The following is a 27,409-nucleotide window of genomic DNA, read 5'->3' on the forward strand; positions in this document are numbered from 1 at the left end:
GCCAGATTCTGATCAAGTTTCTTAACAGGGATTATTGAATATTCTGTTTTATACCTTGAAATCTGAGCATAAGAAGACATCATTGTATGTTCAGAGCAAATTTTAAAATGATCAAATGTGACAGTGAAAGGAAGAGGATGCTGCAAATTGCTTTGGGACTCATAACTGCTAGATGCAGGCTAATAAAGCAATAACAGAGCTTTTATCCCCTATACAGGCACAATTTCAAGATAGACCAATTAAGGAGATTCACATATTAAAAGACCTCATTGTTTCCATGCAAATGAGAGTAATGTGGAATAGCATTTGATTTCTTTTCCTTGAAGAATAATCCCCATTCTGAATTCTTAAATATATTTTTTCCACCCAAAAAAAACCCAAACAACCAAGCCCCAAACAACATCGCTATTATCTCTGTAATAGATATAGAGAGACAGAAGTAGGTATCAAATCTAAGAATAGGCAGTTTGGAATTTTGTTTACCCCTTCTCATTTTCTCTCTGTTTTCTAACTCAACTATTATCCTGAAATAAGTTTTAGCTTTGCTGTAAAAATCCGACTCCATGGCAACACTGTCGGTGTCTACTAAGACTAAAACAACTTCTAATGAACTGACAGGGCTGCCAGTGTTTACGTACACTCAGAGAGATGACAAACAACACATCTGAAGCACTAGCTCTGTTCTTAATATAAGCCATGTTGATAGCCATTTCCTGTGCAATGCTGTTCCTAATCAATTTATGAAGAGGCTAATGTAGTTGGAAGAGTTTGAACATTAGGACTATACTTTGATCTGCCTAATGATTCCACTGCAAGGACTCTGCAAGGGGGTTAAATACGAAGACAGTGGGGGACAGCTGTAAAAGCAATCAGAACAGCAAAATTAAAGTAGAAAACCATTACGTATCTCATCAGTGAATTTTATTTGAAAGGAAACTGTAATTCAAATCCAAGACAAGAGGAAAATTAAGAGGTTAATAGTGTTAACTCTACAAATGTATTCTTTGATAACTGACTTTTACTTGCAAATTAGACTGGTTATGTATTACAGAATCACATTAGTGAGGTGGTACTTCAGGTTATTTCAGGCATTCCATTACACAGCTATGATCAGGACTTTACAATGCTAGTTCTAAGCCCCTTTGGGATGGAACTGGCAAACACATTCCCAGCCCCAAAGGAATGATTAGTCTTGTGAGTTTTCAGGTAGTGTGTATAAGGGGAAGAGTTCAGGTGTTTCAAAATTACTGGGGCATCACATGAATTGTTTGTTTTCACATGTAATCAATGGTTACACAGAATATATTAACAGTATAAAAATGATTTTTTTTCCCATAGCTTTTAAAATGTAAGAATAATTTTATTTTGCTTATTTGCCACATAAATAAAATTAAACCCACAGTTATTCAGTTTTTAGAATTAAATATAGCCTGTATAAGACAGTATTCTTTTATTATTGACACAATATGTGTCTGTCTGTCTATCCTCTATCTAATTAGCTAGTAGAGCTTTAATATTTCATTCACCTTTCAGATGACAGTTCCCTTTGCTGAAATAGGAAATCAGTGTTATTCAATGGAATTCACTATCTAAAACAAAAAACACTGGATAAATAGTGAAGGTCTAGGATACTATGTCTCCAGATTATGCCTGTCTCTGTATTTTAAATTGGACCATACATCACGGTATCTAAGAAGTACTTAAAAGCAAAGATTCCAGAATATTTATTAATTTATGTGATGAATATTACAAAACCTAAACATAACCTAAACATAAACTTAAAACCTAGCACATAACCTAAACCTAAACATCTTTGTTCTTGTTCACCGTCTTTGCTGGTGACATGGACAGTGGTATTGAGCATGCTCTCAGTAAGTTTGCCAATGAACCAAGCTGTGTGGATCAGTTGATATGCTGGAGGGAAGGAATGCCATCCAGAGGGACCTTGACACGCTTGTGAGGTGGGCTGATACCAACCTTATGGAGATTAACCATGACAAGTGCAAGGTCCTACACGTGGGTCGGAGCAACCGCAGGCACAGCAACAGGCTGGGCAGAGAAGAGATTCAGAGCAGCCCTCCGGAGAAGGACTTGGGGTGTTGGTCGATGAGAAACTTAACATAAACTGGCTTCAGTGTGCGCTTGCAGCCCAGAAAGCCAACCGTATCCTGGGCTGCATCAAAAGGAGCGTGACCAGCAGGTTAAAGGAGGTGATCCTGCCCCTCTGCTCTGCTTTTGTGAGATATCCCACTTGAAGTATTGTGTGCAGTTCTAGTGTTCTCAACATAAAAAGTGCATGGAACTGTTGGAACAAGTCCAGAGGAGGGCCACGAGAATGATCAGGGGGCTGGAGCACCTCCCATATGAAGATAGGCTGAGAAAGTTGGGGCTGTTTAGGCTGGAGAAGAGAAGGCTGCATGGAGACCTTATAGCAGCCTTCCAGAATCTGAAAGGAAGCCTATAGGGATGTTGGGGTGGGACTCTTTGTTAGGGACTGTAGTGATAGGACAAGGGGTAACCTGTTCAAACTTAAACAGAGGAAATTTATATTGGATATAAGTAAGAAGCTCTTTACTGTAAGGGTGGTGAGGCTCTGGATGCTGGAGATCAACTCTTCTTTAGGGACTGTAGTGATGGGGTAACGGGTTAAAACTGAGGGGAAGTTTAGGTTAGATCTAAGAAAGAACTTTCCTTTTAGGGTGGTGAGGCACTGGAACGGGTTGCCCAAGGAAGTTGTGAATGCTCCATCCCTGGTGGTGTTCAAGGCCAGTTTGGACAGAGCCTTGGGTGACATGGTTTAGTGAGGTGTCCCTGCCCTTGGTAGGGGAGTTGGAACTAGATGATCTTAGGGTCCTTTCCAACCCTAACTATTCTGTGATTTTATGATTCTATAAAACCTAAACATTTGGCTTATAGCTTATATGCAAGAAAAATATCTATAATCAGTTTATGGTTGGACTCAATAATCTCAAAGGTAATCGCCAACTTAAATGATTTTATGTTCCTATAAATTTCCAGTCATGGTTCATACAAGTTTTTCTTCTACTCACAATCAAATGGAAGTGTCTTTATTTAATTACACAGAAGATGCAACCTTAAGATCCTGGAGATTTTGGATCTCTGCATAGACAGAGACAGCGCACAGCCCACAAAAACCAATAATTGGAACAGATTTGTCAAAATGTCCTGCAAAGTCTGCCTCTTACTGATCCACACATATTATTAGATTCCTTTTTAGCCACTTTGTTGAATGATTCCAAGAGGATGTCCCTACTAATCCATCATGGCACTGATGTTTGAAAGTATAAGATAATTTAATGGAATCTGACTGAAGGCATCTAGTTGAGTCTGTCAGAATGGGCAGGTGGATACAGCTGCCATCAGGGTGAATCAGCTCCCACTTCTTCACCTTTTCAGTGCCACTGTGAATTGTATTTTATCTTTGTAAAGAAGTTAATATATAAAATATTACTCTACAACTCGTAACAATGAAATCTTAGAACATGACCAGCTGTATCTCCACAGTGAAATGTGGCTTTACTGGTTTTTAACTCGGTTTTAGTCTGCAGCATGAAATAATTATTTATTGTGGGCAGGAAAATAAACAGGCCTGTTAGAGGGGAATGTATAATTCAGGTGTTGAGTCAGAAACAGAGATTTTCCTCACGCATCAGAAATCCATGTTTAGGTTTCTTATACATATATAATAAGACAGAATGACATAATTCACTTTGTACTTTGTTGTATTATTTTAATGTTAGGCTTGCATTAGAAAACAATGCTCCAAATACAGGAACCAGAAGTTTTTCTTGTTTATGCACACACAGAAGTTGTACAGTACTGAAGAAACGGTTAATGGGAATATTAATGAGACTGTAAGGTGGAAAAAAAAGATTAAAAAAGAGAAGGAAAAACTAAAATGGGTATTATGTAAACAGAAGTTGAAAAAAAATCTGCATGTGCTGTTTTAAATCCAGGGACTTTAAAACTTAAAACTTCCCATATACACCAGACACAGCATGTCTTACTGTCTTAGATAAAAAACATATTTGAGTTATTGCTGTAATATATTACTCTGTTTTAATTTAACTTGAACTTTTTATGCTGAAGACGTAATAGTAACAAATAGTAGCTTGGTTAGTAACACCCAGCTTGGTTACTCCTCAGGTCATTCTTACAGGTTGCACATACCCTGCGCGGTAGAAAAAATTAATCAAAACTTTTCAAATATGAAAAATTCTTATGCTTATTTTTATCTACTTGCATTAAGGGAATTCCTATAATATTCCAGACATTGAAAAAAATAAATATAGCTTGCATTAATTTGGAAAAAATATTTGGTTTTGACTTAACCTGTGTGACACAAAAATGTAAATGCCACCCAGCATGCTTATGGCATGAAAACACTTTAGAGATAGGAAGTCTGAATGTAGAGAAACATATTTAGACTGCAGAATATGTTGCGTTCTTTCATTCTCTCGGCAGCCTCTCTTGTTGTGGTTCCTATATGCTTTTAATTATAATTTTAATGAGATTCTCAAAAGATTAAACTTGCTGGAACACAGAAGAAAAGGTCTGTATTTTTAGAATGATTCAAGCATTCTTTTGATGCACGTCAGTATAAATTGCGAGGCAATGCTTCAATTACACATGAGAATACATACATATTTGATGACTCCATTATAATTATTGATCCAGAAAATCCTATTCAAGTAGTGTAGTCTAATCAATATAGTGACTGCTTTGACTTCTAGTGGATTAATTTTAATGTCCTTTAAAAATACATCTCATTTTCCCTTAATTTCATTTTCATGCAGCAGTTGCAGACAACCTGTTCAGTACTGCTTTGTTAAAAATTTCAGAATTGGCAACTACTAACTGTTCTTACTTACAGAATAAAATAAAATATCTTTGGAGTTAATTATCTCTAAACTCATAGAAATGGAGAATTTTCCATGACTATTCAAATAAGCTGATTACACACCATAATATGTGAATGATATCTAAGAAGTTTATTTGGAGCAGCAGAAATGTGGTTAATTTACGTATCAAAAAAGTTCTGAGGGAAATAAAAACTGCATAGTTCTTGTCTGGTAGCCCTTGTAGATCATGACCTACAATAGAAAAACTGAAATGTATTACCATGATCACCATAACTCTGCATGAGGTATTAGCTACTTAGAGCAACTTCCAGTAGCTTTCTGACTGATCTGGGTTGCTAAATAAAAATATAATAAATAAGATAATAATAAAAAAGTAAAGAAATGGCATGAATCATCTTCCCCTTCTCTTTACTATCCACTCATGAGCCTCCCATGTTCAGAAAAAACCGGTAACACTTCAGAATCAGCCTTTTGAATAATATTTATCACTTTAAAACAGGAAATCAGATTCACGGAAAGGCATGACAAAAGAAATAACTGTATGTTTGCTCATGAGATGAATACAACTTCAGCTCTCACAGAAGATATTTAAGTTTCAAAATTACAACAAAAGCCAAATTAAACAGTTGATCTCTTTCCTTATCAAAGACTGAACCAAAACCTTTAGAAAAGATGTTCAAAATCTGAGTCTGAATTCTGTAGCATTCATGTATTTACAATAGACGCACAACATTAGTTTTGAATCTCCTGTCTTGTAAGTGGTAACATTCTGGGTTTGTTACCATCACAGTAACTATGTTGATGCCTAATTTACAATTATTTATGATACAGATGAATGGGAATTAATTGTTTTAAGAGGCATCAGTGCCTTGACTGAACTGGAAAACCAGATACAGAAATTTATGGGACTAGCATAAGATGTTAACTTCTGTTTAAGCCTCCCTGTCAGAGCAAGTAAGTATAACTCTGAATTTGACTGCATTTCAGTCAACAAACAAAAGAGAATGGGTATGCATATTATTAGCATCGGTTGCTCTTTTCCTGTCCTATTTTGACTTGCCCATTGACAGCATACTAGATAGGGTGGTGACTGTTAGGGTGGTGAGGAACTAGAATGGGTTACCCAGGGAAGCTGTGAATACTCCATCCCTGGTGGTGTTCAAGGCCAGGTTGGACAGAGCCTTGTGTGGCATGGTTCAGTGTGAGGTGTCCATGCCCATGGCAAGGGGGTTGGAACTAGATGACCTTAAGGTCCTTTCCAACCCTAACTATTCTATGATTCTATATATACTATTCAGCATTTGGTAAACTTGAGTTAATCATGACAGTTTTGATATTTCAGACAGTGGATATTATAATGCTCTACCAGAACAGCTACTGTATTTCTGGGTAAAATAGTGGTGATTAGAATTGCCATTGTCAAGGATATCTTCAGAATAAAAAATATGGAAAGAATTTTATTAAAATTCAGAATACTAAATATTTCTGCAAACATCTTTTTTTGAGAACACCCATTTAGAATCATAGTTATACAATACAGAATTATTCAATCAATCCTTGCATCCCTGAAGTTCATCAGCCCATAGCAGCTACCCTCTGACTGTTCAAGCTTTGGGCAGCAAGACACAGTATTGATGTAAGCAGAAGTAGACATTTCATAGATATTTTCACTAGTCAGGCATGAATTATGCATGAGTTCTCCATTTAGTATCAAGCAAACTTTGCCTTAAATGGGCTTGCTGTCTGAAGAATAAGACTAATGCTTTAGGTTAATCAAGTTACCTTAACAGGGATGTCTGATTATTTCCCTTCTGCATTCCATAGGCAGTGGAACAGCTAAGAGAGGTACCTGTTACCCTTTTTGTTGTAAAACAGTACATTTACCTGTGATAAGCACCTTAGGGAATTAGGGAACTAATTTGTATTTTAAGCTTGCAAGCCACTGCAGTTCTTTAAATGATACAAAGAATAAGTAAACACACAAGCAGTCACATAACTGCATGATGTCTGAATATGCCCCCAAAAGCCTGTAACAAATCCCAGGATTATAATACCATATCAATAATATGACTAGTACAATATTTAGAATGAGTTAGAATCAGCATGGCTTCAGGCAATTATCAGGGTGCATTTAATAAACACTCAGATCTTTTCTGCTGCTTACATAAGTTTGAAAAAAAATAAACTCACATGCAGCAGGCAAGTGTTTCCCTTTGATTTTCTGCACTCCTGTTGGTCAGTACCAAATTCTGTATTTAAGGAACAACTCAGGAATATATTGATTATGCAGACTCATGAAACATCACATATACATTCTCATGAGTGGTTCCTTATTGTACATTGATTATAATAAAAAAATCAAAGTGATAAAACAAAACAAAACAACAACACCCCAACAACAAAAAAGATTATGGAAGCTACTAAAGTTTATTCCTTGAGAAAGAGTTTGGGTACAGAAATGCATCATATGATATAATCATATATTTGTTTCATGTTCTATATTTCTGCATGTGTCACTAGGTGAAAAAAATAATAATCTTAGCATTTTTATAATTTTTAGTCATTGTTACTCCTTTCTTACTATTAATGCATACTGAAGATGAATATGGCTATTTACAGCTCTCCACTGTGGAACATAAAAAACAAAATAACTTTTAAATTTTAAAATGTGATGCACAATTTTGAGGAAAACTCAACTAAACTAGTGAAAATGTAAACAATCTTTTAATGAGAAGTCAGAAGAAGCCATGTTCTCACGATGAATGGAATGCTTCCTGAAATATATGGTTATTCAGAAAAATGCTTTAAATAAAACATGGTAGGAAGACGTATTTCATTAACTAGAAGACAACTCCATCTTCTAGGAGTTATACTGAAGAAGACATGGAGCGCCAAAGAGACCCAGATGCTCATCCAAGGTACTCTGTGTTTCTGAAACAGCTTTATTTTTTTCCATTCATTTTTATTATTACTGCGCATTCATGCTACTAAGACTAAGGTCTCCTTTAGCAACTCTTGCCTTGTCACAAAGCCCTTCCCAAGGAAAAGAAAGACTCAGCATAAAGCAAGACAGAAGACGGAGGCTGATGCAGAAGATAGAATGAGCTGGCATGATGTTTAATGTTACTGACATAAAGGTGAAAACCATGATAATAGTGAGGGGTCAGGGCCACCTGCAGCACTAATTTAGATTGAGTGTACAGGGAAGGCACAGAAACCAAGCATTTTCTGATCACTAAGGTGACTGGAGAAAGGTGTGTGTGCTGGTGATTTTAGTTGACAGCAAAAGAGAGTGAGGGTGAAGAAAATGTTAAGATAGTGAGCTCAGAAGGTGGGAATGATGATGGAGCTGTCATCAGAATAAGAGAGAAAGAAGAAAAACTGTGAGAAATTGCTCATATATATATATTTATTTATCAGGCTTACTGCTGATCAGATATCCACTAAGAGCTATTAAAAAATAGAGGCAGAATAATTGCTTCCCAGAAGTAGTAAATTGAAGCAAAGGGAAGATGGCCATTGTACTACCTATAGGGAAATGACAACTAAATCCTATAATTCAGAAATATAGAATGATGTGAACTAAGTTATGCAGGATATTGAAAGGTGATATAAGGAGTGAATTCTCAGGCATGGAAATAGGAGATTTGATGTATAAACCTACACACAGAGGAAACAAAGCATGTGAATTGATATATGTTTCTAATTACAGTTTTTAGTGGTGGACTAGAAACAGATCTCTATTATATCTTATTACTGAACATCTTTTTTGATTGCACAAAATGGCACCTTGAAGAACTTTCAGATACAACTATGAGCAAATCAAAACTGAGACAACTCTGTCATAGAATCTCAGAACATTAATATTATAAAAGTGGTTAGTGAATCTAAAAAAGTGAAGACTCATTAAACACCATATCCTGCAAAACAGTAAATATAGAAGAAATGCTTGCAAGTGTCCCTTGTTTTCACAGCAATTCACCAGGCATGTACAAATTTATCCACCTGCCTTCCCAGAACTGTTCCAATCAGAGCATCTCAGCACTTGCTTTATATTTCCGCTCCATTAAGACTGAGAAATTAGAGCAGCAGGTAAGATACCCCAAAAGCTCAAGACTGTAGCTATGTTTACAGACCAGACTGGTACCCTCATTAAATGCATCTGCAGTTGTTTTTGTTGTTTTTTTTTAAACCTGATCAAGGCAGAGAAAGCAGTACTGGCTTAAAACTGACTGTTAGACTACTGAGCTAATGTTTTGACCACTTGAATTAGGAAGATCTGCATGTAATTTTAGGTCCCTCTATGAAGAGGAGTTTCCCATCTGAAGGCATGATAAGGCCATACTCCTCACATTGGACAAGGATACCTATTAATATTCAAAGCTATCTCCATCAAAACCTGAGCTATCTAGGAGGAAAGGAGGACCAAAACTGTATTTGAATATTAATTTGACAACAGGCACAATACGTAAGCCCAGGGTTCAGAATAAAGGTATGTTTGCTTATTTCAGGTAACAGAGAGATGCCTCAAATTAGTGCATTGCTAAATTATTGACTCCACTAATATAGGAGACTGAAAGAATTCATATTAGCATTTCCTGGTCAGCGTGAGATTAATTCTCTAGTGGACACCTTCCATTTTGAATTTTGTATTCAGTCTGGAGACTAAACTGTTATAAGCCAGTGCACCCCCACGAAATACACACCTCTACAGCTTTCGCTGCCCATGCTCAGTTATAGGCTCCAATATAATGTGACTTTGTAACTTAGATCAGACTAGTGTCAAAAAACCTGTGAGAGGTGGGGGTCTGTGCCCCTTCACTCAGGAGCTACACTTAAGCTGAACCAGCTGTGGTGGTTGTGCATGGACATACATTCTGATTGTCTGAGCCTTGATTTATGGATTTGGTGCCAAGGTCAAAGACCTGCCTTATCACTGAGGGCTTGCACAGAGACCAGATCCTCACTGTGATGCTGTGACTTGACTTCCTGGCTTGATGTCAGATCTGACTCATCACCATGGGCTTGCCTGGAGATCTGGCATATTAGCTGTGCCTAGTTTCCATCACAAACCTCCCCTGCTCCTCCTGTTTGCATGCTGTGGAACCTCATCTTTGCCAGCAAGGCCACCCTGCGTGCCCTATTGTCTCTTGGTTTCCCTCACAGGGCATCCTGCTTTTCCCTGAACCTAGCACCTGATAAGCTGGTGCTGAAATGTCTACATGGTAAATGCCTTCAAGACAGGCTTGAGCAAAGTCACACAAAAAATCTGAAACAGAACTATTAGAAGCACAGGTCTCCTGTGTCTCAGATTCATATTCAAGCTATGAGTCTAACCTTCCTCACAGGAATTCATAACTAGGCCTTTGTTTTCTGGAGGCACGTCAAATTCATCTTGAATGTTCTCCATGGAGGAGATAAAAAGGATTAAGATTTGTTTAAGGGATGTAAAAAGTTGTCCTGGGGTACTGTGAAATCTAATTGTCAGGATAATGCACACATGCTTTATTTAGATTGTTTACATTGTGCTGGGCAGAACAAAAATTCAGTACATCAGTGGGACATATAGACACTATCCAATATAAGTAGTAAGTAATACTAATTATACTGAGTTTGATTTACTTGTTAACACTGTTGAATTCTAAATTAACTTTAATAACTCAGGACAAATATCTCAGAGTTATTATAGACATTTCAATAAGACAACTGCACAAAGAGGAGATGCTTTCAAAAAAATCTATCTAGAAAATTTGGCCTATAATGAATGACAGAACTTGGTTATTATGAGCTGTTATAACACAATCACATGAATCACTATGGCACATGGACCTTGTGCTTAGCTCTTGTTATCCAATTCTGGTCATACCATCTCCAGCACCCTCTGCTTCTTCCCTCCCACTCCCTGCAGATGAGAGGCCTTTCATGTTTATCAAAATTATAGAAGGAGGAATCAAAAAGATCCAAGTAGCTAAGAAAGGAATGAAAACTAGTAGTCAGCTAGTCAGCTGAAAAAATGTTATACCATTCCTCTTTCCTTTGTCTGAATTCAGTTGCCTTACATGACCATCAATTTTGAGTGTATTTCACAGAGAAGGATAAAGATGCCTAATAAGGGTTCTTTGTGTTGCCTTCTCAGGGTTTTAAAAAATCATCTGAATTTTGTATATATTGCATAGTGAACTTAAACAGCATTTTAGAAATACTGGAGTAACCCTTGCCATCAATCGTGTACATAAAATGCAAGTACATTGTTTTGAATTCACTGTCAAAGCCAATCAGAATCTGGTCAAAATACTTAAGATATGACATAGCATTTCACCTGCAGAAGATAGGCTTCTAATTCTTAAAAAATCTATTTGCATTCAGATCAACTTTTCAGATGCCCTTACAGTGCCTTCACTTTTGCTTTTTGCATGCAATTGAGAACAACCACTTTGGACAGTTAATCTGTAGAAACTACTGTGAATAAGAAAACATCTCTGGTTTTCCTGAGGCACAACAGATGCCATCAAAAGGAGACATCACCAGGGCTTGCTCTGCAACTTTTGCAATACTAATGTATACACCTGATATGACTCTGCTGTCTCTTTGGCACTACATCCAATATGCAAACTATTTTCTGCTACAGTTATTCCAATATAAATTTTAGTTTTAATGCTATTGTTATTTCTTTCATTTCTTATGGTGTTCATCACAGTATGCTTATGAAATATAAATTCAGAATAGGAGTTCCCAAAATCGAAACTATATTGCTGTGGCTAAATATCCTTTATTTCCTGGAAATACTGCCTGTAGGTAGAAGCTCTATAAAGTTAAAATCTGATTCTACAGTATGTAATACTCCAGAAAATTCAATTATGCTTATGATATAAAGTGGAAAGAAAGAGTTTACTCCTGACTCTTTGTGCATGTTAGTTCATAAAAAAAAACCCAAACATGGTGAATTCTTTTTAAATGGAGTATTTTAAATATGAAATGAGGAAATAAGAAGCAGTGATGGACTCTCTGGTTTCTACTGAACTCTAGTTTTTGGGAACCAACACCACAACATAATTGCTTTAATTAACTTCTTGTACCTGAAAGCACTATCACCTGTTCATTGAATTTAAATGCCAGAGAAGCTATTAATTTGCTGAAAAATTCTGCTAATTCTGTTTGAAAATAATCTATACTTTTACTTTTGCAAAATGTTCAGAATCATGTATTCTACACCCAAGTCTAGTTTTGCTGTTACTGCCATGCATGCCTGAGATAACTGTCATTATCTCCACAGTTAGCTTTAGGACATAGCCAAAAAAAACAAACAAAAAAATTCTTAGCTTCCAATAGTATTTGATCTTACAAATTAACATCCACAGTCAAGGTGGGTTTCCCAGCTCAAATCATACTTAAAGAATTGGACAATCAAAAAGTACCATTTTATACTATCCTTTCCCCCCACCATAGCCTGTTTATAGCATTTTTACCCAACAAACAGTATTTTACAGGATGATGGACAGAAAATTGCTTGCTCTTTTTTTATTTTTTTTCTGTTTAGTTTTTTCCCTTCTCTGAGTAGTTTTTACAATGCTATTACTTTTATAGGGTAGTTTTGATGTACTAAATGTGTTTTCTGTCCTTACTCACAAAACATCTAAAAGGTGCTTTATTGGAAACCAAACTAACTGCGCTCTGGTGGCAAACATTCATAACAAAATTTCTAAACTGAATGAAAGCAGAACAAAGCTAAGGGTCAGTGTAAGTATGCTAAGTTATGTAATAATATTTCAAAGCAGTAACTCTTTTGCAGAAGCACAGATGTGGACAGCATAATCTGGACCTAACTCGATCTGAACTATAGCTATTACTTAAATCCTGAAGATTTAAGAATTTGAGTTCTACAGTTACATTATTTTTATTGCAAAGGGACATTTGAATGATAATGGAGCATTTTTAAAGGGTGCTCAATGTCATCACTCAGCAAATGAGACTTTCAGTACATGTGCTGAGACAAGATTCTGGTTGCACTGCTTGCAGTAAGAAATTATCTGGACACAGAAGAATTTTTTTCCCTAAGCTTACACCAACATCCATGTAAACATTAAAAATAGAACTGATGAGAATTTGGCCCAAGCAATATAAGAAGTAAAATCAGTTAAGTGAAGCAGCTAGTTTAATCATTGTTGTGGTTCAAACCACCTGGTTTAAACGTGGTTTAAAGGAATAAGCAAATTTTATTGTGCAACAGAGTTATATAAGATTGGAAATCATATATAAAATAGGAGAAAAGTGGGACAGAAACCTGCAAGTATGTTTTAAATATTTAAATATTTAATTATTTTAATTATTTAGTTAACTAATTTAATTACCATGCAAGTAATTACTGGGGCTTTTTAATAATGAACTACTATGTTTAGATTATGTTTCTAGAAATTTTGTATTATGCCTTTCTTCAGGTTTAGTTCTTTTGGCCACAGATTAAATTCCTGAGCCCAGATGATTAAATTGGGAACAAAGACACTTCATTGGAACAGCATCTTGGCCTTGCTTTTCTTACATTCCTGAGAAAACTGTAACCACCATCTTTAATTACCATGCAAGTAATTACTGGGGCTTTTTAATAATGAACTACTATGTTTAGATTATGTTTCTAGAAATTTTGTATTATGCCTTTCTTCAGGTTTAGTTCTTTTGGCCACAGATTAAATTCCTGAGCCCAGATGATTAAATTGGGAACAAAGACACTTCACTGGAACAGCATCTTGGCCTTGCTTTTCTTACATTCCTGAGAAAACTGTAACCACCATCTACAGAATGATTTTCAGCTTTAGCCCAAACCTCAATCTTCGATAGACTTGATGTGAATGAAAAAAATCCTACCCATTTAGATACTTAGAATCATAGAATCATAGAATAGTTAGTTAGGAAGGACCTTCTACCAAATGAAACTATTTCAACATAAAATATTAAGATAGTAATATAAACACTGGTTCTTAATGTTTTGTACCACCAAGAGGTTCAAATGCTGTGAAGAAACAAAACAGTGTTTTGCCAATTTAGCCATTCTTATCTTAGCTGTGATAACTCCACCACAGCTGGGAGGTAACATAATTTTGTTTAAGCTGGTTTAATGGAAGGTTTGGCTTTATTCCAGGGAAGGACTAAATGTAAAAAAGAAAATCTAACATCCCAACCCCCCCAAACCCAAACCAAACAGTTCCTCCCCTCCCCGCACTGCAGATTGAACAATACCATTTCATGCCCAGCTATGGCTAGGGAAGACTTTAAACATTGCTAACATCAGTGACAGTGCAGATTAATGTGAGAATAGATAATGCTGAGTGACAGGTAAAAATCTGGATCCAGAAGCCAATGCTATGAAGAGAAATTATATCTATAGCTGAAAAAAAAAAAAGAACAATAAAAAATACACAACTCACTAGAGAGAAAATCCTTCAAACCATACATTAAAAAGCTCATGAACAAATATGCTGATAGTTGACAGATTAAAAAATTATGAACACAAGAAAATATTCTAACAAATGCCTACAAGAATGAAAAATGGCTAAATTCCTACACAGTCATTTGCCTCCTTATTTTCCAAGCTTTAAAAGAAAATCCCTAAATGCACACTTCAAGTACATTTAAAGAACAAACACATATATTCAGCAAACTCCCTCTAATATCTTGTCAAATCAAATGATAAACAGTGTAAGCATAAACACTTCAACCTTCTCTAAGATTTGCTGTTGAATACCATTACTAAGTAGAGAAACTAGTGTCATATTTGAATGTCTTACCCTATTGATATAGAGTCTCTCTCATTTCAGTTTATGAGAGATTTAGATATCTATAATTTTAACTTCTGAAAATTATTTCTAAATGCAACCATGAATGTAAAATAGATCATGCAGTATAAAATCACTGGCCATGTTTTGTAGTAGTGGAACCATTCATCCAAGAAACAGGTGTAAGTTCAATTTGGCAAAGTTAAATGACAGTCATTTTGCAAAAATTAACTTTTCTTTGTGCATTGTTGACTGTGAATGGAGACCATTATTTTTCATTGCCTAGATAGTGATGCAATTTTCAAAGCTAAATGAGCATTAAAAACTTTCATTCTACAGTTCTGCAATGAAGAATCTAAGATACTTAATGGCAAAACGAGACATTCCTTTAATCTTTATGAACATATTGTACCCTCTTGAGGTAAAAATGAGAAAGGAGGGGATAAGCTTGCTGTATTTTTGATAAATGTTTCCCTCAGAAATGAGAGAAATCTTGTACGTACAGGTGCAGCAGCCTGCCTGACTGCCAATCCCTGAAGGTCCAATCCTCCTGGTTACTGTCCCATGGTTCCTTCCCTTTGGGCAGGCCAGTCTCTTTTCATTCCTTTGCTTTATTGAAGATGAGATTTTGGTGCCAATATAGGGAAGAAATATGTTTCACCAAAGGCCACAATTTATACACATATAAATGGGTTTCCAATTATTTACCTTTGAGATCAACTCACATTCCAGGTATGCTGCTCTACAAGACCAGAGACAGTAATTTCTGAAACAACTTACTATAATAATATACTATTTTCCCATGGATGTACTTGAAAACTACCTCCATTCAAGACACTTGACTACTTAGTAATGGAAGACAGTGGGGCCATAAGATTTTTATAACAATAAATTACAAAAAATGGCATATAACTAACACTGCTAACTATTAACTAATGAAATTGGCACTAAAAGTGAGGCCTGGGTTCAGCAGTAGCAGTCATTTTTCTCCTTCTTAGTAGATGGTGCAGTGCTGTGTTTTTTACTTTCAGCCTGGGAACAACACTGATAGCACTGACATTTTTAGTTGCTGCTCAGTAATGTTTACTCTGACCAAGGACTTTCTGAGTCTCATGTTCTGCCAGGGAGGAGTGGAAGCCAAGAGGAAGCAGAGACAGGACACCTGACCCAAACTAGCCAAAGAGGTATTCCATACCACAGCACTTCATGCCCAGTATATAAACTGGGGGCAGTTACCCGTAAGGTAATCACTGCTCAGTCGGGCTGGGCATCGGTCGGCAGGTGGTGAGCGGTTGTATTCTCTTCCCTTGTTATTTCCCTTATCATTATTATTATTGGTGGTAGCAGCAATGTTTTCTGTTATACCTTAGTTACTGGACTGTTCTTATCTCAAACTGTGGGAGTTACATTCTTTTGATTCTCCTCCCCATCCCTCCTGGAGTGGGGGGGAGGAAGGGGAGGGAGAGTGAGAGAGCGGCTGCATGGTTCTGAGTTACCGGCTGGGCTTAAATCATGACAAAGTGGAAGACCTTATAAGTTCAGTGTGTGCTTGCAGACCAGAAAGCCAACCGTATCCTGGGCTGCATCCAAAGAAGCGTGACCAGCAGGTCAAAGGAGGTGATCCTGACCCTCTACTCTGCTCTTGTGAGACCTCACTTGGAGTATTGTGTGCAGTTCTGGTGTCCTCAACATGAAAAGGACATGGAACTGTTGGAACAAGTCCAGAGGAGGGCCATGAGGATAATCAGGGGACTGGAGCGCCTTTAGTATGAAAATAGGCTGAGAAAGTTGGGGCTGTTCAGGCTGGAGAAGAGAAGGCCGTGCGGAGACCTCATAGCAGCCTTCCAGTATCTGAAGGGGGCATATAGGGATGCTGGGGAGGGACTCTTCATTAGGGACTGTAGTGATAGGACAAGGGGTAACAGGTTAAAACTTAAACAGGGGAAGTTTAGATTGGAAATAAGGAAGAAATTCTTTCCTGTTAGGGTGGTGAGGCACTGGAATGGGTTGCCCAGGGAGGTTGTGAATGCTCCATCCTTGGCAGTGTTCAAGGCCAGGTTGGACGAGGCCTTGGGTGATGCGGTTTAGAGAGAGGTGTCCCTGCCCATGGCAGCGGGGTTGGAACTTGATGATCTTAAGGTCCTTTCCAACCCTAACTACTCTATGATTCTATTCTCCCACAGCATCCTCACAGCTAAATTGAGCAAGTGTGGTCTGGATGATCAGGTAGTGAGGTGGAAAGAACTGGCTGAAGGAGAGAAGCCAGAGAGTTGTAGTCTATGGGGCGGAGTCTAGTTGGAGGCCTGTATCTAGTGGAGTGCCTCAAGGGTCAGTACTGGGACCAATATTATTTATTATATTCATCAATGATTTAGATGAGGGAATGGGGTGTACATACTGGGACCAGTATTATTTAATATATTCATCAATGATTTAGATGAGGGAATTGGGTGTACTATCAGCAAGTTTGCTGATGACACTAAGCTGGGAGGAGTGGCCGACATGCCAGAAGGCTGTGCTGCCATCCAGAGAGACCTGGACAGGCTGGAGAGTTGGGCGGGGAATAACTTGATGAAAGATAACAAGGGAAAGTGTAGAGTCCTGCATCTGGGCAGGAACAACCCCAGGTTCCAGTATAGGTTGGGGAACGACCTGATAGAGAGCAGTGTAGGGGAGAGGGACCTGGAGGTCCTAGTGGACGACAGGATGACGATGAGCCGACACTGTGCCCTTGTGGCCAAGAAGGCCAATGGCATCCTGGGGTGTATTAGAAGGGGGGTGGTTAGCAGGTCGAGAGAGGTCCTCCTTCCCCTCTACTCTGCCCTGGTGAGACCTCATCTGGAATATTGTGTCCAGTTCTGGGCCCCTCAGTTCAAGAAGGACAGGGACCTGCTGGAGAGAGTCCAGCGCAGGGCAACTAAGATGATTAAGGGAGTGGAGCATCTCCCTTATGAGGAAAGACTGAGGGAGCTGGGTCTCTATAGTTTGGAGAAGAGGAGACTGAAGGGTGACCTTATTAGTGTATATAAATATATAAAGGGGGAGTGTCACGAGGATGGAGACAGGCTCTTCTCAGTGGCAAACAATGATAGGACAAGGGGTAATGGGTACAAACTGTAACATAAGAGTTTCCACTTAAACTTGAGAAGAAACTTCTTCTCAGTGAGGGTGACAGAACACTGGAACAGGCTGCCCAGGGAGGTTGTGGAATCTCCTTCTCTGGAGACATTCAAAACCCGCCTGGACACATTCCCGTGTAACCTTATCTAAGTGTTCCTGCTCCGGCAGGGGGATTGGACTAGATGATCTTTTGAGGTCCCTTCCAATCTCTAGCATACTGTGATACTGTGAAGATTTTCCTGTTTAATCAGTGGAGAACGCATGAGTCTTCTGAAAGACAACATGTTGATCTGATCAAGGAAATGCTGAGGCTGCTGCAAACGAAATTATGCGAATATACAGTGAGTAGGAGTATAAAGGAGAATAAAACAATTCCAATTGACCTTTCTCTGTAGTTTTCCTATCCTTTTGTCTATTCATCTCTGAAAACTGTCTCTTCTGATAGCCTTTAGCTACAAGAAGCCTGTTATGCATTTTTAGGAGAAATGAAGAATAGAAAAACAGGTGGGTGACACTGGCTGTGTATGAGTCTTGGGAGCTGAAGTAGATTTTTTTTTTGCAGAGTGAAGTAAGAAATGTGTCAGATTCCCACTTTGATTTCAACTGACAGAATGCAGGTTTGGGTCAGGAAAGACTGGTGGGCTATATCTCAATGTGAAACAGAGGATTAGGACCAGGAGCCAAAGTCGTAAGTGAAAAGGAAGGCAGAACGTACTTACAACTGCTCTGACTACCATGCCTGCCATACAAGAACAAAGTATGACTAACTATGCAGCACAGTACAATGAGAAAAACGTTAATTATTCCTACCAGGACTGGTTTCTCACCTGCTACTACCCCTTGAACCAAGCCTCAACATTGTTTGGGTAGGTGCCAGGAATTAAACAGTATGGACAACTGTGGGACAGTTCTCAAGAATGCACTTGGTCCTTTCTGATTCATGTTTATAGTCACATTCATAAAAGCTGATTCTAGCCTGAAAGATGATGGGCACTGACTCCAAGAAATTGGATATTAAGATAACGGAAAATAGCAAAAGTCTGTATAGCAAAATTACGCAATAAAATATAAAAAATGATTGTTAGCTAAATATTGTTTGTTATTCAAAAGCTATGTAGAAATCTGAAGAGAATACAAATACTCTGTGAACTGAAGGGGACTTGTGTCTTTATATCTATTTGGAACGTATTTGCTTTGCAAAATAAATTTTTTTTTGATAAAATCTGTTCTTGACAAAACAAACATAATTATAATAATTATTGCAGAGTTATTACACATGAACTGTGATGCACTACAAAAATGATTCCCATTCACCTTCTTAAAAATTATAAATACAATAAGGTTGTCCACCTAAATTTTGCTTTGCAAAAGCATACAGTATTCTGGAATAACTTGATGGAAACAGGAAAGAGATCTGAGTGTCTGTCTTGGGCCATTCTATAGAATTTGCATTGTAATTTTCTGACAGGTCCAATTTTCTTTCTACTGGGACAAAATGTTGAAAATTTACCAAGTGAATTTTTAATAACCATGCATATCCACTTCTAAATTCACAATACTGTGTTTTAGCATTATGCAGCCTCAAAACAAGTAGCAATTTCATTACAAATTAATTCTGAGTATACGTGTATATAGTTATTAAAATAGTTGTTTCCTGACTGAAAATGTTAAACATTTATTTACACCTTTGGACAAATTAGCATCAATGCTGTGGGGTCTTTTTTAAATTACTTTTTAAATATATTTGGAAAAAAGACCCTTTCAAATACTAAAACAAATTTAGTCTCTTTGTATATATTAGACCAGTGCCATATTTATGATATATGAGTCAGAGGATCTTGAGTGCTGCATTTAAGAAACACATGACTAACTCTGATACAAAAAAGATAAGCAGACTAGGGAGACACCATTAGGATAGTATAATAACCATATAATATGGAGAAGTTCTAGACAGTATGAACAGGATCTACAGTTTACAAGACCTACAAGTTATACCTTGGGAAAAGGTGAAAGAACCCACAGTAAGAGACAAAAATCCAGCTTGTTCATTTTCTAGGATTCCCAAAGTCGATACATCTTTTGAAAACTCCTTTGGTCATTAACATTTCTATGTATCTCTAGCTAGGACTGGAAGATTTTAAGATACACTCCATAAGCCTACTGGATTATTTAACCTTTTGGGATAAATTTAATGGATATGAACATGGAACGGAAAATTGAAGGGGGAACAAGAAAGTATACAAAGACAGTGGACAACAGATTCTGATTTAAAATAATTTTCTCCCCTGTGGCATCCTAGACAGTCTGTGAAGGCAGAAGTCAGACTTTTCTCTCAGCCAATACTTACAAATCTTATCTAAGCAGCTAAGTATGAAGTCTTGAATGAAAATTTATATGTTAATTATTACACTGCATAAGGTTAATCATCCGAGTACCAGTGTCATGGAAGCCGTTTTAAAGTAGAGATAAGTTAGTTAGAAAATTATTTATGCCTGGAAACATAACTTACAACTTTTCATTTTTTCATATATCATAGCTAGATGCATTCACCGTGTAGATGTCTACCTGCTTTTATTTTATTCCTTTTAAGACTCTGGCCTCATGCTCATTCAGAATTACATGTTCCAATGTACAGTTTAGTTAAGAATCTGTTTTTCCTGTGAACAAGATTAAACAGAGATGTCAGCCTAATTTCTCTGCTCATTCAGCTTTAAGTTATGTACATCAAGTCCTTTTCAAAAATCTGTTCTCAGATATCTACTCTGATCACTTCAGTTCTCAATGTTATATTTTTTTATTGTGCAGTTCTGAACCTTTCTGTTTTCACAGGTTTTATTTACTCACAAGGTAGCACTCCTCTTTGCTTTAGATGGCATGAATCATTCAAGCCTAAGCTAGTCACTAGGAGGTTTTCATTGCCAGTAGAAAAACTTCCAGAACACAAGCCATGCCCTTACTTTAGATGTCTGAGACGATATGAATTACTCTCCTGAACAGTAGTTTCCCTTGAATACAAAGGAAACTTAGGGTAACTTTGGCAAACTTCGTGATGCTTAAAGAAAGTACAATGAATCACTACCATATAATCTCAATTGAAAAGGGCATTGCAAATGATGGCTACTGAAAAAAAAAATCCAAACTTACAAACAACAACAACAAAAAAAACCCAAAACAAAGCAAAAAACCCACCTCCCAAATCTGTACCTTCTTCAGGCTGCTTTTTTTGCACACTAATTCTGTTTTCCTTTGTGCTCTGCTCAAAAGAGACTATGGGATTTTACTGAATTTTCTTGGATTCCTACCTTATGTATGGTCTTAAATAGTCCCTCTTACATACTTTGTCAATACTGAATTTATCTGTCAGTAGATACTCTCTTTTCATTTTGCTATACCTCCTGCAGATCTTCAGATTTTCCTCTCTTTGACTACTCTAAATAACTTAGTGATATCTGCATATTTTGGAACATTACGTATCACTCAAACATCAGTACTCATAAGATTAACATTAACACAAAGTGGCTTTTCTCGTGCTGAAAATTCTGTTTATTTTCCGTCACTTCTAAATAACATCCATGAAAACACTTCAAGATTATTTGGTGTTCCTTCTAATACCTTCTAAGAGCTGTAAGCTTTATTTTTGACAGAGAGAGACTCCATTATTTTGTCTACTGCTAATGAAATTTATTTCACAATAGAGGGAATTTTTTTTTATAAAAAAATCCTAATTTGCCATAGAAATATGTATCTCATAATTATTGCTCCCTTTATATTTCTTGATAGCAATTTAGCCACCTTTTAGCACATTTCTTTAAAATTCTTAATACTATACTGTGATATGACCCCTAAATCACCCAAAGCCCTTAGGTGGATCTGGTTAGGCTTTCAGCTCTCCAAAAAAAGTTTAAAAGGCTGTTAAAAGCCAAGATAAATTCTTTGATCTAAAATCAGTAACTCACCTTCTAAAATAGGGAAATCTAAAAGCAAGTAGTTAACACTGAATGGTAACATGGTTTAAAAGCTTTTCTCCCACTGCATGTTGTAACCTTGCAGGTGGGTCTGTGCTTTCAGCTAATTCAGGGACACTGTGTGGTAGCACAAGATGCTGTTATTTCACACTATCGTTTTCCTGTGCTCAGCAGGTCCTGAAGAGGAGGAGGAGGGGCAGGGGGAGGAGGAGGAAGAAGAAAAGGAGCAGGATGAGGAAGGAAGCTTCCATCCCCTATCAGAGGCTTTTATTTCACCTAATCATTTCCTAGAGGAATATAATATAGAACTGAGCTCACACAAAGAAAACAAATACCCTCTGTCCCAGCCATGCACGATCAACCAAAGCAAATTGTTGCTTTTACATTTGTTCATATTCTCATAGCATACTCTCAGTCCTTCTGAGAAGATCTAAGAGAACATGGGCTCCACGTTAATGGTAATGCATTTGTTTTGATTGAGCCGCTTAAATGAACCCCAAAGCACAGATCATCTGGGTTTGGAACTGTTCTCTGATGTTTTGTTCAAAAGCAATGAAAAATTTGAGATAAACACCACAGCACTGAAAAGTTTAACAGTACTGTGGCAAATGTCCTTATGGAATTTCTTAACTACTTTCAGATGTATAATAATGTGGTATGGTCTAGCCTACCATACCATTAATGTAACTTTCCTAACTTTCCATGTGTCATGAGCTGTGAATATGCAGTGGATGGTCACTGCAGTGTAGCTGTTGTGTAGTAACTTGTTAAAACACAGCTACTTGCTTCTGTGCCTTGAAACTTGCTTTTGTACCTTGAAAGGATAAAATACAATTTCATCTGTGTGGGATCTCAGGAGATTAGCATATCTGTCAAGCGTGCTTAGATGTTCAAATTGTATATGAACCACTATAGTGGCAATCAATTAGAAATGAACCTGTAAACTGAAATTAGTAGAAGGAAACAAAAAACTTAATATAGTGTAAAATTTGCTGAAGAACTGGATTTTTTTTTTCTGACAAGAAGCAGTATTTCATCTTTAGTACAGAATCCTTTTTCTCGTATGTCTGAACTGTAAAGTGACTTTAAAATGAAAATACAACAAAAGGCATTTAAAATATCTGAAGGAATATTTTATGTCAAATACCTATGGAGTAAGTATTGGATAGTTCTATTTAAAATTTAATATATAAAACTTGGGCGTCATTTATGCACGTACCTTCTTCCTGCATGAAATGTGTCTGCTATTTTATTACAAGTAATAAAATAAGACCACAGACGTTTTTAAACATTTGTTGGTACAGCAGAATTAAAGTGAAGACAAGACAACAACTGCACAGTTCATTCCTCCCAGTTGAGATCAACATAAACATTCCCTGAGTTCTGAGTACATAGTCAGACACAGTTATGCCAGCCCCCCTGAGGATAACTACATTAAAACTGAATTAATCCATATACATTCTTTCCTTGTTTACAAAAATAAGAAATTACTTCTTGCTGATAAGAATCTTAAGTCCCCATCTCATCATTTCACCTGAGCGCAAGTATTCTGGTCAATGAGTTGCACAGCAGTGAAGCTATCCTTTTTTGATGGTTGACCAGCAATGAGAGGATAAACACACCAGTATGTCAAAGCACAGAGCTAGGTAGTAAGAATAAACCTATAAATTAATTTTACTTTTCGCAGTTTCTTTCTATTACTTTGATGGTTATATAGCTAAGAACAGATCTATTCCTGAGTGCCTAAGACTAACTTACATGTAGGAAGAGAAGGATAATTAAAAAGACTGTTAAAATTATGCAGTTATCTAGACTAGCCAGAGCATAGCACAGTTTCTGGTTCAATTGGAAAGTCCTTGTTTTTAACTATTTGAAACCATGAACTATTTTGAACCAGAGACATAGCTTATTGGAATTTATCTTCGTAAAACATTTTCCAGTGAACTTTTTTTTCCGTTTTCCAATGGACAAACAGATCAGAATGCAGTACAACATGGCAAGCAGCATGGGCTGTGCTCTTTAAATAATCTTATCTTTCTATTTTGTCATAAAACTGCCATGAAACAAACATTTCAATAAAGATACTTTTCTCCATAAATTCGTGCTGGGTCTAGCATAAAGAAGGACTGACAACTTGGAAGAAGCTTTAAGTGTTATTACAGCAAAAACAGTAAACAAAAGAAATAATAAACCACTGGTTAAAAGCTGGAGATCCCCATGTTGTCTACTGAAATGTTTTAAACATTTTAAGACTGCCAGAGTTGGTTTTAGCGAGTTCTTTGACATGTCTCCAATACAAGGCTATGCCTTGCAGGGGCTAGTGTTTCCAGTCCTGTCACTCTAAATATGAACTGAAGAACAATAATAAATATTTATTATTGCACAGTAAGTTGGATTTGCAATAGGGACAGTGGAAAAATTTCTCTTCTATATTCTGCCAACTAATTCTAAATTACTGTATTTTCTAAGTAACTTTAATGACTTTCTGAAGAAATGATTGACATACAGATGCAGGAAGATGTTAACTGAAAACCCGAAAGAACGTATTGAAACCAGAAGCTTCGCTACCAGAAAAACATATCTTTTGAATTTGTCCAATTCATACAGCTACCTAATACTTTCCTGGCATCGTGAAAATGCAGCTATAGAAAGTTAATTGAATAAAGAAGATAACAAGCAAAGATGAAATGATGAGAAAATAGCTTTTCAAACTAACTGTTTTAGTTGGATTTTTAATAAAATGCTGCAATATTGCAGAAACATTTATGGCTATAATAATTGGAATTCAGTTGCTAAGTATTTTTGTATTTCATGTTTGTTATTATTTGATTGTATTGCCTGGCAACTCTCCAGTGCCCAAAAAAAATGTTTGAAAACCAAATCTGAATAAAATTTTGAAACTGTCATACATAGAACTGATGTAAGAATCTATAGGCTTTAATTATTCTGGAAACTAAATTTTTAATTATTGTTTATCTGTCTATGCTGATTATATTACACCATAACATGAAAAACCTGTTCTTTGGGAGAACAGAATATTAAAAGAGATAATGTAAAAAAAAAAAATCATTTTTCAAGCTATTAAGTATATCATTATTATCTTAATAAGCCTAATTTTCTAAATTACCATTGAAACATTGTATACCCTGGAAATTCTTTAACATATACCAGTTCATATATTCTGGTGAGTATTTTTCTCTGATTTTTCTTTAGAGTCTGAAACTTTGAATAGATCTTGAGATACAGTTAAAAAGAAGTCCAATGTGTAAGGAATACCAGATGTGTTAAACCAGAAGGGAGATAACCAAGCAACAGAGATAATCCGGAGGAAGAAGAGCAGCCCAGTCTGGATTGTGATCAAAGCAGCAACTTTATAGTACATACTTGCAATTTCTGATTTTCAACAGGTCATAAATTTGATAGAAGAAATTCCTATTTCTTACCTACATTTCCAGTCATTAGGTATGAATTCTGAAAGTCCATCATTCCCATTCCAACAATGTGTATAAAATCTTCAATCACCTGCATTAACTCCACTGAACCCGGATAGATCTAACAAAGGAAGGTCAGACATGCCACTAAATATAATATCAAAACCTTTACAGTAGGAAGTTCAAATAAAGTCTAAGTGAAATCAAATGAAATGTGAAAAGAATCAAACTGCTCTTCCCATGTTTCAATACCAAACAGTTGCTTTCAGTGTAAACCAACCATTTTGTCATTAGATCCTCACGTGAAAAGATTCTGCTTCCCATATAACTACATGAAATCAGCTTTGAACTGAACTGTGGAATGTTTGCTGTAACTCACTGCATTTATCGAAAAAAAAAACATATTACTGGACTTTATTTTCATTAATGGTTAAAGCATTTTATATTCCACCATATTTCTTATTAAAATATTCTTCCTTCCTCTGGAAGATATCTTCAGTAACTTCAGAACTATTTACACAAAAAGCTGAATGTGAATCTTAGCATGGCATCTTCAGTATGATAAACTTTTGCTGCTTTCATAAATACTTAAATAATACAAATTTTTATTCATAATACTATTATCATTGCTGATATGGGGGCCTCTTTAAATCATCTACTTCAATCCCCTGCTCAGAGTAAGATCAGCTCTAGCAGGTTGCCTTGGACCACGTGCAGTTGCATTTTGAACATCTGCAAGAATGGAGACCCCTGGAGCCTGTTGCATTCAATCACTCTAACAGTGAAAAAGTTGTGTTGTGTTTTGTTTTGGTTTTGTATTTAAATGGAATTTGCTGTATTTTAATTTTTCTCTCATGCTTCTTGTCCTGTCACTGAATACAACTGAGTTTGGCTCAGTCTTCTTTACTCCCCATTCCCTCAGGAATTTTTAATACTGACAGGATCCCCACTGAGCTTTCTCTTTTCCAAGCAAAATAGTGTCAGCTCTTTCAGCCTCTCTTGGCACATCAGATGGCCCAATTCCCTAAACAGCTTCATGGCTCTTCACTGGGATCATTCCATTATGTCCATGTCTTGCACTGGGGAGCCCAGAACTCAGCACAGTAAAGTAAGATGAATTGCAGTTGCCTTTGCATTGCTATGATTTTCAAAATGGTAAGGACTAGCCCATTTCCAAGAAATACAGTTTATCTGCAAAGCTGTAAGCTACTATGATCACAAAAACATTAAAAACTTCTATTCTCAACAATAATGATGCATCATCAAAGCTGCATTAAATATCAAAATAGTTATTAATAAGCTTAAAATATCTGCTCATATAACATACATTAAAAAAACCCCAGTTTTCGTTTTTATGGTCTGCTATGAACAGGACAATTTTCAGTAATACAATATTTTGTGATAGAAAAAGAATGGACGACCTGTTCACAGTGCTTTCTTCTTCATATCAGTGAGATGCCCAAATTTCACTTTATGAGCAATATTGAACCCATTCTTTCCACTATCACAACCACAGACTCTAAAAAATGCCTATAAAGACTATAAATTCCAGCATGCTGCACTCCATCTTCATCTCGCTTTATCTGTCTAGATCCATAGTGGCTATTTCAGGACAGAGAATTTCACAACGTGCTTTGTTTTCTGCATGGATCTTTTTATAAAAGGTCAGGCAGCAATACCATTTTTATGAAGAATTTGTTGTGACATTTATGACCCTAACAGGTTGTAAATGCTGCTTCAGGTGAAGGAGACTTAACTTCCATATTCCTAATGATGAGCTACTGAGGTAGTAAGTGTGAGTTTTGTATCCATCTCGTTCATAGCACACACAGTCACACATTATGTACTAAGTATACATTTCAGTAAAAGATTTTTTTTCACCCTAGTTCTTGAACATAAAATTTTATAGTTAGTAACATCAGCAGAAACCATTGAACAGTCAGTGTTACAGAGGTACTCTCAATTGTTATATACTTGAAGTAGTAGTTAATCAGTAAGATGCCAGCAGAAGGTGATGAAGAATATGCAGAATAGCCCCTGTGTTTTGAAACATCAGTATGAATTAAGGTATTGTAGACTTGAAGTGGTTTCCTGTGTGCAGTGCTTTAAATCAGTTCTTAACAAAAGGCAAGGATTAAAGTGAGTGCCTCTTACCTGAATGATATATGCCCTGCAATTAATGGTATAAAGTGCTATCATTTAATCTAGGAAAAAAAAAAACCAAAAAATATATGCCGAGACTT

At 36.6% G+C, this 27,409-nt stretch overlaps 1 protein-coding gene across 9 annotated transcripts in view; it reads right to left on the reverse strand.

Annotated features, from left to right (window-relative positions):
- ADGRB3 (adhesion G protein-coupled receptor B3) overlaps positions 1–27,409 on the reverse strand; it is a 472,618-nt gene that overhangs the window by 199,541 nt on the left and 245,668 nt on the right. For all 9 annotated transcript variants that reach the window (XM_061358588.1, XM_061358586.1, XM_061358587.1 and 6 more), the window contains one exon: positions 25,179–25,287. In XM_061358588.1, coding sequence (XP_061214572.1) covers positions 25,179–25,287 — 109 coding nt within the window. The remainder of the gene's footprint in view (positions 1–25,178; positions 25,288–27,409) is intronic.

This window comes from Neopsephotus bourkii, unplaced genomic scaffold (assembly GCF_033783945.1).
Source record: "Neopsephotus bourkii isolate Nb327-2 ecotype Australia unplaced genomic scaffold, CSIRO-AGI_Nbou_v1 NB_947, whole genome shotgun sequence".
NCBI lineage: Eukaryota > Metazoa > Chordata > Aves > Psittaciformes > Psittacidae > Neopsephotus > Neopsephotus bourkii.